The 14,310-nt window shown below is 38.5% G+C and overlaps 1 protein-coding gene across 7 annotated transcripts; it reads right to left on the reverse strand.

The window, feature by feature from the left end:
- Window positions 1-142: 142 nt before the first annotated feature.
- On the reverse strand, window positions 143-12,486 carry upf3a (UPF3A regulator of nonsense mediated mRNA decay). Of its 7 annotated transcripts, none has more exons than XM_036139055.1 (10): window positions 12,302-12,486; window positions 8,781-8,887; window positions 8,591-8,697; window positions 8,271-8,369; window positions 8,000-8,110; window positions 6,403-6,458; window positions 6,168-6,326; window positions 5,933-6,066; window positions 2,838-3,138; window positions 143-983 (listed from the first exon to the last, which is right to left on the reverse strand). In XM_036139055.1, exons 1-10 carry the CDS (start codon window positions 12,440-12,442, stop codon window positions 795-797), a joined length of 1,404 nt encoding a protein of 467 aa, XP_035994948.1. In that variant the 5' UTR covers window positions 12,443-12,486; the 3' UTR covers window positions 143-794. The 7 variants fall into 7 exon arrangements, with proteins under 7 accessions (XP_035994948.1, XP_035994949.1, XP_035994947.1 ...); XM_036139056.1 differs by having other exon boundaries at window positions 2,850-3,141; XM_036139054.1 differs by having other exon boundaries at window positions 2,838-3,141.
- Between the last annotated feature and the right edge of the window lie 1,824 nt (window positions 12,487-14,310).

A 14,310-nucleotide genomic window follows, 5' to 3' on the forward strand; every position in this document is an offset into this window, starting at 1 on the left:
CCAGAAAGTTGCTGAAGATCATCAGCTGTAATCAGATGCATTCATAAGAGGGAATACGCGGGCACCTATTATATTTCAATGTTTCCATTTTTTTAATAAATTTACAAGACTGTCCAAAAACATGTTTTTACTTTTTTTTTTTGTTTGTTTTTGTTTTTTGGAAAACTATACTCCAGCTAAACTAACTATAAACAACACTCAAATCAGTTTTAAAGATATCTATAATGTGAGAAAATGTGGATAAACATAACAGGATGCATATACTTTCTGGTGGCGCTGTAGGTCAATGTGTACACAGTATTACAAAAAAATAAATAAAATGTACAATGAAACTTTGATTTCCTAATCGATTCTTAGTCTGCTGGTTACCTGCACATACAGTGAAATACTTTTCTTTCTGCCCTAACTTTTAAAAGACCTGTTGTGTATCAGTTTTACCAACAATTTATTCATATTAATAAAAATATATAAGATGTCTAAAGACAACAGCAAAATATGCTAAATGTGGGCGAGGGGTTTCATGCAGAAGGCAAGGTGCAAGAAAACTGTTCCTGGATCTTTGAATTGAGATACTTGTTTACCACAAAGACTGGCAGCAGAATATCCAAAAAGCTGATGATGCTGAACGCTGGCAAGCAGGAAGAAGGTTAAACAGATAGAATTTCATTACCAGCCTACAAACAGGAACTAAGAAACTAGTCAACCGGTGAGGGTAGCTTCTATCTGCTTGCTCTGAAAAAATAAAATACAATTTTTCTAATGCATCATTACTTTCCTCTTAAGATCCAGACTACTCACGACTCATCTTTGCTTTTCTCAAACCCCCTCTCCATCCCCGCTGTCATTGCCACAACCTCATAACAGTGCTCTGTCCTGCACTCGGGCGAATGCCCAACGTGGAGGCAGTCAAAGCCTTTATTAGCTGAAGTCATGCGCTTCCTGTTGCGTGCCCCTGGCTGGTAAAGCTGCATGGCAGGACGGTCCTGCAGGATCAGGAAGCAAGGTCAGAGGAGAAATAAAAACAGACAATGTCAATATTCACAGATGCAGTATACCGTGGGAAATGCAAAACTACGCGTACACCTGTGACCTGAAGGTCATAGCTGATGGACATATTAACGAACACCTCAATCTTAGAAACAGCGAATAAAGAAACTAAACTTTTCTACAATGCTTTGCGAAAGCATTTAATGTCATGATTTAGGTTTTTGCTTGTTTTGCTTTGGACTTTTCTGGACTTTTCCCATCAGCTTGTCACCTCTCAGCTACCAGCCACTATCCAATCAGCTCAGTCAATTAGCCCAGATCAGCTCCACCTGCTGCCAGTAATTAGTCAACTCGCCTCACCTGTGCACCTGTCTACTTAAACCTGCTTCATCCAACTCATCCCTGCCAGAACGTCTCTTCTCTTCTCGGCCTGTGTGATGTGCCGTGTCTCTACCAGATCCTGTGTGCCTGTTCTGTCACTACTTGTATCTTCTGGTCCCCTGCTCATCCCTGCCTCCCTGCACCTTCCGCCATTTCTCATCTTCCTAGTCCGGTTCTGCCTGCCTGCCTCACCTGCCGTTTTTTTATCCCCTCACAATAAGCCTTTTTAAGAAAACGTGGCTCTGTGTACGGCTGAGTATCGGGTTCACCAGCGTCATCCTTAACATTTAACCCCCCTGAACTTTCTCCCATTATGTCCCGTTACCTCAGCGTCTCATTGTGTAGTGTATGATCATCTGGGTCGGCGGTGTCAGCGCAAATGAAAGCAGAGTGTTGCCACATAGTCTCACATGCATTTAGGCCTGGACACTGACTGAGTCATTGTCACACATGGATATGCTTTGAACTAGGCCATTAAATTATATCTTACTCTGTGTTTTTAGAGTCATTTCGTCTTTTGCATCTCTGTCCATTTTCCCATTTTTTTTCTTGACCTCTCCCTCACCAATGACATGAAACTGCCACTGTCGCTGCCAAGCTTCATTCCAACAATGGCTTTCTTCTGCCACCCTTCTGTAAAAGGTCGGGTAATGAGAGCATGACCAATAGTCTCCCACTGAGCTGTGGATCTCTGCAACTCCTCCAGAGTTTCCACTTCTAAGGTTAATGCTCTCTCTGCCCGGCCTGCCAGTTTAGGTGGGCATTTATTTACAGCACATTAGATGTCATTAAAATCCTTTAAAGTTTGTGGTTGTAATGTGACAACGTGTGGAAAGTTCTAGGGGTATAGGTACTTTCGCAAGGGACAGCAGAAAAGTGTTGTTCAATACTTTATTCAGAGTCTACTTGTAGGACTTAGGTGTGTACCAGCATGCGCTTTTAACTTCAGGGCACAGATGAACGTCAGCAAAGAGTAAAAGTGAATTAAATACATGAAGTCTTAATGTGCCTGTCCTAGAACCAGAGATAGTTTCAAACAATGCAGCAAAAATTAGCAGGGTGTGAGACAAGTCTGCACCAAAGCAATGGATTTGATCATTTCTAACTTTATGAAAAAATATGGGGAAGAATTATTGCACCTGCAAACCGAAACCGGACACAAACAGATGTGTCGCTTCCTCTGACTGTGATTTTCTCACAGCTGTTCACATCCACCCCATCACCCCCGCCGATGTAAGGCGCTTTGCTCATATACATTTAGGAACGGCCATCAGATGTGTGTTTACTGATGAAACTGGACTTAATGCTGCGCCTGACAAATAATGTCACACCAGGCAACCGTTTTGGGCCAATATTTCTCATAGTTACCATAATCACTAATAAAAATAAAAAAAACGTGTAAATCAGTGATTGTGATCAGCGTCATGAGAGACATTCGGGGACCACCTTCTTGGTAATGTCATGCTCACCTTCTCGCTCACCTTGTTTCGGAGGCGTTCCTTTCTATTGCTCAGGTCCTCCCTGTCCTCCTTTCCCATTTTATCTCCACTGTCAGGACAGTAAGAATAGCCATGGTGATGGCCCTCTTTCTTGGCTCGGTCCTGGCAGTAGCCCTTCCCCCATTTGGTCTCATCTTTCCGCCGCATGAACTTGTCAAACTCGTAGTGGTGTCGCTGTCGTTTTCTCTCTTCATCCTTACCGCGGTGATCCTTGTCTCTCTGCCTGCGGCTGTGCTGCTCTCGCTGCTCTTTGTCGCTCTCAGGCTGACCTCTGCTGGTCAAATGCATACCAAAGCACGTGTTACTGCAAAGCCAGCAAAACAGGCAGCTGATGCATGCTATACAACAGATTCAGACACTTTGAATAATAATAATAATAATAATAATAAAAAAAAAAAACAGTACAGATTCACTCTTGGGTCAGTTCAATAAATAGCCATCCGGTTTTGCAAATAAACACTGTGTAATGAGATATGATAACCTTTAGTTTGTATTAATTCTCTATAAAGTTCCTTTTCCTTATTGTATCCTTAAAATTGCTCAAACTGTATTAATTCACATGGCTGCTGTTTACTTCTATGTATGGTCCTCCACAGGCTTTTGGGAGAAGGTATCTGTTTAAACTTTAACACTAGCTCTTTCGTGGTAGAATTATGAATAACAAAGTCAGTATTTTTCTCCTAAGTTTTTTCACTCATCTCTAGGCATGAAAGGAATTTCAACCCATCCATCCCTCCATCATCTCTACCCACTTATCCATCTGCAGCTGTCATTGTGGATGCGCTGCGAACATGCCGCCAGTGCACCACCAGGTAACACAGAGACACACAGGACAAACAGCCATGCACATCTACACCCATACCTTATTAACCTGATTTAGAGAGATCCATTTACCTGACATGAAAAGTACCTTTTTTGTCTGTGGCATCTCCACAGAGCTGGGCTTGTGTTTAGACTTAAGAATGTGTATTTGATATTCAAATGTATAATACCTAACATTTATGACGTAGTATGAAATAGCATGTTAAAATAATGCAGCCCCGTTTATTAAAGCTTTGTAACACTGTTTAATTCAACAACAACAACAAGAATCGCTAACTTTTTCCCCGTTTTTTTTTCCAGGTCCTTTCTCATCCCCTCCCTCATAGAGCTCTTTGTCTTGAACCGTCAGACTCTCTCATCTAACCCCTCTTTACCTGTACCGTACATTTCAAGAAATAACAAGTAAAATATGGTCAATGAAACCAAGGAAAAAATAATCACTGGCCACGGGCAAAAGGTCATTGCTAAACCAAATGATGCACCTGTTATAATGAGTTGTTTATATGAGCAAGTAAAATGTACTTCCTCAGGATCTTCAGCTACTTCAGTGTCTTTTTTTATTGCACAATCCTTTCTTGTTGTTTTAAATGACTTTTTATTTACAGTAAAAAATCCAATTACAATATAGCTATGGATGAATGATGTCCTCTTCAGTAAGCAAATGTTTATTTGCAAAATCCTCCTTGTTTAAAACCAAGAATTTCCTAGCAGTTATATTAATTATTTGTTGTTAATATTAGTAATAGTTTTTATATTCAAGGGTCTCATATTTTTGAAGGCCCTGCAGGACATACCCCGGCTAATTCCTGGCTGCCAACTATGTTTGTTTGAAGGAGTCCTTTTATGCGCTTACTAATAGTTGGCAAATAAGTGGCAGAGTACTCAAGCCCAATGACTTGGCATATATGCAAATACAGATACAGCCCAAAATATTTTTAATATTGCGTAAAAGTGCAAGATTTTTTTTGCCAGTCATTTCAGAAAATGAAACGGTTATTTTATAGAGATTCATCACATGCACATCTAAAATAGATCAAGTGTTTATTTCTTGCAGTATTCATGATTATCACTTACACGTAAAGAAAACCCTAAATTCATTGTTTCAAAAAATGAATATCACATTATAGACCAATCAACTACTGTGCAGCTGTAATAGAAGCCCAGCTTGCTTTGATAGCTGCCTTCAGGTCTTCTGCCTTGTTGGATCTGGTGTCTGTCAACTTCCTCTGAACAACTTCCCAGAGATTTTCTATGGGGTTCTGGTCAGGGGAGTTTGCTAGCCAATCAAGAACAGGAACACCAGTGAACCAGCTTTTGGTACCTTTAGCAGTGTGGGCCGGTCCCAAGTCCTGCTGGAAAATAAAATCAGCATCTCCATGCAGCTTGACTGCAGAGGGAAGCATGAAGTGCTCCAGAATTTTCTGGTAGACGGCTGCATTGACTGGAGACTTCAGAAAACCCAGTGGTACAACACCAGCAGATGACATAGTACCTGGAAGTCTCTGGTTCAGGAGAGGTTTGACAAGAGGAATACAACAGGCTGGTATTCGTCTGTGTGTGGTGACTCTTGAAGCACCAGCCTCAGTCCACTCCTTCTGAAGTGGCTCTCCCTGTTGCTGGTGCACCTTTTTCTACCACACTTCTTCCTTCCACTTAACTTTCTGTTACTATGCTTGGATACAGAACTCTGTGAACAAGCAGCTTATTAAACAATGACCTTGTGTGGCTTCCCCTTCTTGTGAAAGGTATCATTGACTATCTTCTGCACATCTGTCCAGTTAGCAGTCTTCCCCATGATTGTGTCGCCTTCTGACTCAGAGTGAGAGATCATTTAGAGGCTCAGGAAACCTTTGCAAGTGTTTTGAGTTAATTAGCTAATTAGGGTGTGACACCATGAGTTTCAATTGATGACCTTTTTTCATGGTATTCTATTTTTCTGTGTCACTGAATTTTGGGTTTTCATTGTCTGTAAGCCACAATCATCAAAAGTGCAACAAGGCTGGGAATTTATCACTCTGTGTAATAATTCCATATAATGTGAGTTTCAGTCTCTGAGATGACTGGCAAAAATATTGCACTCGAGATGTACCCGTATATCATTAACACCCACACAAATACAAGATGACAGATTTTTGAAAAGCTGTCCACTTTAATGACGACTGTGCATGAAAGGCTTGAAGCTGGACTATAAAAATGATCTTTTGTAAACCACTCGTTCATTGCATTGATTAGGCATTTCTTACTTTTCTTTTGGGTCTTTTGACTTCATCTGTCCTCCGGCTTTCTCCCATTTACCCCCAACTACATCACAAGGGTCACTTTTTTCCTTCATGCGGTCTGAGTCAGCGTCATCATCTCTGTCACTCTTCTTTAGGAGCTGTAAATGCAAATAACACAAAGTACACCATTCTGCACCTTTAGGTGAAAGCGATAAACGAAAGGGTGCTATGAGGTATTTTGCTCAGAAATGAGAAGTACCTTTATTTTAATGTCTTTATCAGAGAGTTTCTTCTGCTTCTCTGCCTCTTTTCGCTTGCGCCTCTCTTCCTCTCGTCGCTTCCTTTTCTCTTCCTCCCGTTGCCTTTTCTTCTCAAGCTCCCTTCTCTTCCTCTCTTCTCTCTTCTCCTCTCTTATCCTCTGTTAAAACAGTGACACATTAAATATGAATACACAAAGTTAAGCTCTTGTCTTCACAACTCAACTTTTGCCTCACCTGTTTTTCAATTTTCTTATTTTTGATGTACTCCAGGAGAGGTGTTGTTCGTTTGGCTAAAAACAAGCAGAGAGAGAGAGAGAGAGAAGAGAGAGAGAGAGAGAAAGTGAGAGAGAGAGATTAATTTGTAACTTGAGTAATTTTAACTCTAAGTAAATTAAAATACATTTAACAACTGTTTTGTAAATGATGGGCATGAGTTAACTTATTATCTTTTGCAAGATCATACTCAATCCAAACTCCACGTCAGGATGAAAAAGACGAATGGTGGAATCAGTGAGTGTTGACATTAACAACCCTATTAGTTTGGTAATGCAAAGTATGACTTATAAAACGTGGGTCCTCCAAACTCATCAACTAATACAAAGCCTTTTGGAAGAGACTGTCATGTTGTTGTTGTTTTTAATGTTATTGTCTAACAGCAGAACATTTGGTTGCTTTCACGTAAATTTGACACAGAAAAAGTTGGTAGATCTGTTTCTAGTCAATTTTTTTAAGAATACACAGACACTAGAGGGCTTCAAAGTGCAACAGTGCTCGCTATGGAAGTTACAAGATGGAGGGAGATATGTTTTCCTTTTTTTTTAAGATGGACCTGCTTTTATAACCCACAGCCGCAGCTACCGACATCACAGTTACGTCACAGCCACCAAAAGCAATGTTAATTCAATATTCAATGCAATACCACTGTTTAACCCCAGGAGGGCGCCACACTATTTTAGACACAAAAGCAGGATTTAAACAAATATGTACTAATTTTTCAAAATAATGAACAGAATATGTAGACAGTACCATAAGAAATCCACCTTAACAGTTCAATGGCAAAAAAAAACTAAGTTGATTTGGGAATCTTTAAGCATTCAGGACTGTCATGTCCTGGATGACCCCAAATATATGGTTAAAGGTATGATGAATGACGAGGAAAGTGAAGGAGTGCATGTAAGTAGATTCTTTGGGAGAGGATAAGTGACTATAACCTGTGTCAGAGGCCTCAATTAAATAATGTAGAAAGTTAAATGTCTAAAACTATCATATAAAACCAAAGATAGTTTAAGAAAAAAACATTATGTTTCCAAAATATATTCAGTGTTTTGAAATTAGATAAGCATTAAGTAAAGTTTATGTTTAAAAGTAAATGTGAAGACATTTTTTTTAATATTGTAGATCTGTTAATGGGTAAATAAGGAGAATAACTGTTATAAGAAATAGACTTTCTTGTTTATCTGTATTGCTAAAAAAAAAGGTATACCAATTTGGTGATAATCAAATATAAAGAATAAAAATCAACTATAGTGAAATTTGATTATCATTGTATGTGAACCATCATTTTTAATTAAACATATATTAATTATATTATTGCTTGTATTTAGGTTATATTGTTTGTGAAAAGTGTACGTGTAATAGGCATATTCGTCTGGCTTTACTCTATGTTTTGTGTATTTTCTATTGAATTTGATATTTCCTTGTTTGTGATCATATTCAAATTATTACCACTATTATAATTTCAATATGAATTCAAATGGTAATAATACCAGAAAAAAGGTGAAGATCAAAGTGAAATATGAGATTAACATATCATAAATGTGCAATACTGTACCAATGAGCTCTCTGGTCTTAGCTTCTATCTCCCCAAGAAGTGTCTCAGGGTTGGCCATGGACTTCTCTTCATCACAGGAGTAGTTCTCCAAGAATCGCTTGTATTCTGGGTCTAAGGAAAAATCAAAGAGAAACTTGCATATAAAATACAAAAATATAGAATAAAAAATATTGCATTTTGTCTATATTCATGCAGGGATTATTTAAATAGCAGACAAGCTCAGTATATTCTGGTTTAATTGGAATCAATGGTTTTTCCTGTATTTTAGTACCTTCTTCAATGCTTCCAACTTTGGCATCTTTCTTCTTAAGCTTCTTTTTGGAAATTTTCTGAAATGGGGCAAACTCTACCACAGCAGGATACTCTTGACCTGTGTAAATATTAAAACGGCAGTCAGGTTAATCTTTGAAAGACCTGCTGTCACACAATAACAGTGGCAACAAATGCTCCAAACCACCTTCATAAAAGTCAACATTTAGCTCTAAAGCTCCTGTTTACATTTCATATCCCTGAATAAATTACTCTGTGAGTCAACATTTCAAGCAGACATCGTCAACAAAGTCAAAATGAGTTTGGAAAGGATTAAAATACCCTTGTTGTCAATGAAGACATAGCCGTCAAATCGATCCCTGAACAGCAGGATATCTTCTGTGCTTTTGAAGTTGATATAAGCTCGGGAGAACAGGTGGGGATAGAGACTTTAAAGACAAACAAAAACAGGTCAATAAATGGGAATAACAACAGATGGAAATTGAACCATAAGGTTATAAACCCATCATACCTTTGATCTGCTGGAAAAAACTCAAAATAGTCATAAGATGGAAGAGGGCTGAGATGCTCTTCCAGTTGTTCCTTTGACAGGCTAGGTGGAAGCCTTCGAATAACCACCTGAAAAAAAATATCATAAAGGTGAATTTATCCTGTTAAACAAGAAGTAGAGGAAATTAGTTTTATAAGGAAGACAATACGGGTTTGACCTCTGTAGTTTTAGCATTAAATTCTACATTATAATACAAATTTTGTGGAATACATAACACAAATGCTCTATGCCACAAAAGTATTTCTGATTGCCTTCTATGGTACAAGCATGACTGTCAAGGTTGTTATTGATTGATTTAATTAAAAGACAGTCCACTTTTAAAACTACACTGTTGTTTTGCAGCAAGGCTTTGAGTTCAGATCCCAGCCTGAGGTCTATCTGGGTGGAGTGAGCTTGTTTCCCCAGTGCATGCATCAGTCGATTTCACATTTTCTGCTTTAGTGTTTTTCACAAGGTGACTTTATTTTCAGATACGGAAAATCTACCGATAATCATATAGAATGAAGAACACTGAATAAAATGAGTTTCAAAACATAAAAAGGTTTTGAAACTCATTGATTTGATGTTGAAAAAACACCATTTCCTGAGCAATATTAAAAAAAGAGCTTCACTAGACACAGGTAGAGAAAATAAATAAAGGACACATGGTGGTTAACGATACATTAATAAATTTCAATTCATTTAAAAAGTGTAGATTCTTTCAAGTCTGCTAAGTCAAAACCTTCACATTTGTAAATTAAATTTTTTATTTGTTTTTAAAGAGTATTATTATAATGGGGAATTTATTAAATGTTACTTGAGTCTGCCCAGAGGAAACAGGTGTTTGCAAATGTGTCTCTCAAGGCACAACGTAACATGGCAGACCGAGAACATCGCGGGTAAAATGGTGCCTCAGCTGAAATTTATACTTATTTTCCTTATTGGTTATTGGTTTTGAACAAGAGTTGTGATGTTGTGGCTGTCCAAATCTGTTGTGGAAACATGTTGGACATTAAAGCTAGTGTTGCGCCGATGTCATTTTTTGGCCCCAATACCAATACTCGATACCTGGCTGTGCAGTATTGGCCGATACCGATACCATCTGTTTGAAATTGATGTGTGTGTGTGTATATATGAAGAACTGCATACTACTTAAGGTAGTAGAACTTTTATTGCCTACCTGGAATGGGTGACAATAGTTGAATAAACTTTTGGCTCTCAAAGGCCAAAGTTGTGCAACATTCATGAAATTATAACATGTATAATAGTAGTGCAACAGTAAGACAGTAAAATTATGTTAATAATTAAATAATCTCTTTTAAACCCTGAGTTTTGGCTCTCAAATGCCAAAATAGTGCAACTTTCATGAACTTATATAACATGTATAATACTAGTCGGGAGAGAGAAGGCTGCGTTCAAGTGACATACAAACATCAAAATGGTATCGCTGCCCTATTTGTTAGTACTCGCCAATACTGATACCAACATATTAGTGCTGGATCGGGGCCCCGTCCGATACTGGTATCGGTATCGGTGCAACAGGTGCAAAATAAAGTAACTGAAACTGCAATTTTTGCATCAGGAGATGTTGTGCAAGTCGGTGCTAAAAATTAAAATTATAAAATAAATAATAAAAATTATTATAATGTAATTATAATAGTCAATTTCATCACAGCAAGAGCGGTGAATCACAGAGAGTTTGTTTCATTGTTGGAGGAGCATGACGGTGAACACTGATATAGGCTACCATGGTAGCCTATATCAACCACATAAGAAATGTGCTTAAGAGTTTAGGACTTGAGAGAAGAGATTCAAGAGTTTTATAAAAAGAAAGGCAAGGACACCCCAGTGCTCACTGGATGACAGATCTGGCCTTAGTTGTTGATTTGCCTGCACTAATATATGAACTAAATATGAAGCTGCAGGCAAAGGCCTTTTTGCTCATACAATGTACAGCAGGGTGACAGGTTTCATGAGAAAGTTGAAGTTTATTTAAACTCAATTACAAGGCATACCAACACTATAGGAGGTCACACTATCAGCTAATCACAAGTTAGCCCACAACATTCATGTTGGGGGCACTGCAGGGCAAGTTTAAAAAAAGTTTTGAAGAGGTCAAAGTGGTTCAGAGTGGTTGATTTTTTTTTTTTTGTCTTTTTACTTGAAAAGTGAATAATGCACCCAGTGATGTCCAGCTTGATCTGTAGCCTGATAATCTATTGTGAGAGCATTCATGCCAGAATCGCTGTCAGAATTGTATTCCTCACTAAAAGAGGAAATCTTTTCACACTTGAGCAGGCATGCTCAGGGGACATATTTGGATCTACCTGTGAACAAATGTTCTCAGTAATGAATTTACACAAATCCAGATACTGATTCTCTCACAGTTATGATTCACTTGTGAGCTGTTCTTCGCATATCCACCTCCGATATTCAACCTGACCGCAGTGCACTACATGTCTCTCACTGAACCCTAAGAGGACTAAAGTAAAGCAAGCAAAAAACACTGGATGCAGTTATTGCATTTTATGCATTAAGTAGATGTGATGCTGGTCTTTAATACTAGCTAATAAAGTTATGCTGCTGTTTCATAAATGCTGCAAAAATCCACATTTTCTTAATAGTTTAGAAAAATGTTACACAATGCAATAATTTTGTGCTCCCCACTTATTTGATTGTTTGACAGTCTGCCTTCCTGTATCTATCTATCTATCTATCTATCTATCTATCTATCTATCTATCTATCTATCTATCTATCTATCTATCTATCTATCTATCTATCTATCTATCTATCTATCTATCTATCTATCTATCTAGTCCGTTGTGTTCATCTACCCCTAACTTCTGCATCTTCTTCTCTCACCCCAGCTATCTTCATGTCCTCTCTCACTCCAGCCATAAATCTCATCTTTGGTCTTCATCTAGGCCTCCTTCCTACCTGGCAGTTCCAGCCTCAGCATCCTTCCACCAAAGCACTCACTATCCCTCCTCTTTGCATGTCCAAACCATTCCAGTCTGGCATCTGTAAGTTATTACGTAAGTAGATGCTGCTATTTTTACATTACGTTATACTGATTACACATTGCAAAAGCTGACACTTCTAAACGCTATTTCGTGTTTGTAAAATAATCGCACCCCCGGTCAAGAATTTGAGATATTCTGTTGTCAGTGTTTACAGGATTTCGTCGAACATCGCTTGTTAATGTTAGGTTCATTTGAGCAAAAAACAAAAACAAAAAAAAAACAACCACATATCATCATCACTCAATCGTTATAGTACGGGAATAAACAATGAGAAACAAACAAACCAACAAAATAAGTGAATAAAATAAAATAAAAATGAAGACGATCGTCTGCATAGTCTTCCTACTGGTTCCTAAAATCCCCGTAATCCCACTGCCTTCCCCATGCTGTTGCTGTCCATGGTGCTGAAACATCCCTTCTTTTCGCCGAGTCTCCATGTCTGCCCTCCGCTCATCGTAAACAACAGCTCGGCTACGCACCTTCGTGAAAACCTCCTTCTTCTCTTCTTTCTGCTTAACGCTGGCGGGAACGTTTTCCTGCTCCCTTGCGACGTCTTTCAGTTGTATCTCGACGATGTTTTTCTCCTTACCCGCGGTCATTTGGTCCTTATCAGACCTCATTTCTTCCCATCTCCCTCAAATTCGCGTGGTGTTGTTACCGCGCCCTCGCGAGAGTATAAGAGCCAAATATCGCGAGTGGTGAGAAAACATTTTATTTGGACGGTTTTTGTCAAGCTCTCTGGTTATTTATTTTTGCACATTTCTAAATTAAACAATGTTCTGCATTTTGTTCTCTATTTCTACTTCCTTTAAATGAATAATAATGTAAAGGAGTAAAAACAAGATGTTCACCTGAAAATGATATATGGGGTCAGTCTATAACAGATGGCTGGAGACTGGTGGTTCTGTGCGGCTCTTGGGTCTCACCGGATAAGTTAGCGGCAGCAGAACTGCAAGAGTCAAGTTCGGCAGACTGGTTCTCAACCTGCCCATGGGAATCTCGGCAGGGAGCTGAAAAGAAAGAAGCTCCGTCCGTTAAAGGTTACATTTTACCAAAGCAAAAAGTAAAGTTTCTCACTATGTTAACCTAAGTAACCAACTCGCCATTGAGAAATGTTTGCTTTCCGCCGCTGGTTTCCACACGCAGCTGGGGTCCCTCAGGCGCGGATGGCGAACTCTTCAAGTTGGGCACAAAGGTGGAACAGGTATCCGGATCCGGGCAGATTCGATCTTGAGTGTAAATACCGGTCGACTTAGACGGTGTACAGCCCATTTCTTCTCCAACTAACAGACATGACCTCCATTGGACGCCGTGCTGCTCGTACTAGATATAGTTTGCAGAGAGGATTGCGAAAAGTTGTCTGCTGTGGCGGTTTTTGCGTGTATGGCTCCCTGGTTGAGCCCCTCCTTCTGTTTCCCTATGAACAACTGAACACACGCCTTCTGCTCTACATAATCCATTAAAATATATTGATCTGGACAGACGGGTGGAAATGATTTCAACTATATTTTTGAGAACACTAAGAATCTCGCGATTTTTCCTTCCAAATAGAGGTTTTACAAATCAAACATTTATACTCACTGTATAACAATCTAGTCCAGTTTGGATATATTATGCTTTCCTTTTTTTTTAATATACTGAACCCAACAACTGAGACTGAATGGGGGAAAGAAATGCTTTTGTAAGGCTTTTAGAGATACAGAGTGACTTTGGGTAAGATCTTGCTGAAGTTCACCACAGCATATAGCTGCAGACTATATATACTGATTCAGCACATACATGTAATTAGCATTGGCACAATTTCTTTCAAGGTCAGCATAATAAAAATCGTAAATAAGCAGACATAGTTGTTTGATAAGTTTTTTGTTAATTATACCAGGTAGAGATTTTGAGTTGGGTGGTCATTTTAACTGTCATCATACACATTTTTTTAACCGAAAGAATAATTAGTTAAATTTAACTCTACAATTAAAAACAAAAAAATCAATAGTGTTAACAAAAACTACAATTACATATCAAAAGTATTTACAAAAATATCCAAGTATTTAATATATTTTTTACAACAGTACACAATAAAGCAAACTGTGACAGTTAAGACATTAGTGTACGTCATTTTACTCTTTTCCATACAGTATATGACTCATACTTAAGTCAGTTTGACTTCTCCTAATGTCTGCCTTGTCTAAAATTATGACTTATGAAATTTGATCCAGATTCTTCAAACCAGCCATTTAATTCCGCCCCAGATGTTAACTAGGAGTCAAAAACCAACTTTAGCGTCACAGCCATGAACATTTTATTAGAGCGAGGGCTGCTCTTTCCAACTGGAGGAGAAAACAGGTCTATGAGAACTCCAACTGACAGCAAACTTTTTGGTTTTATTCTTGAGACCCACCCAATACACCAAAAGGTTCTACCACAAAACGGATGTATTGTGTAAACAAACAACATCACATAGACACACACACAAAAACAAGGCATACTAAAG

This window comes from Fundulus heteroclitus, chromosome 7 (assembly GCF_011125445.2).
Source record: "Fundulus heteroclitus isolate FHET01 chromosome 7, MU-UCD_Fhet_4.1, whole genome shotgun sequence".
In the NCBI taxonomy this organism is placed as follows: Eukaryota; Metazoa; Chordata; class Actinopteri; order Cyprinodontiformes; family Fundulidae; genus Fundulus; species Fundulus heteroclitus.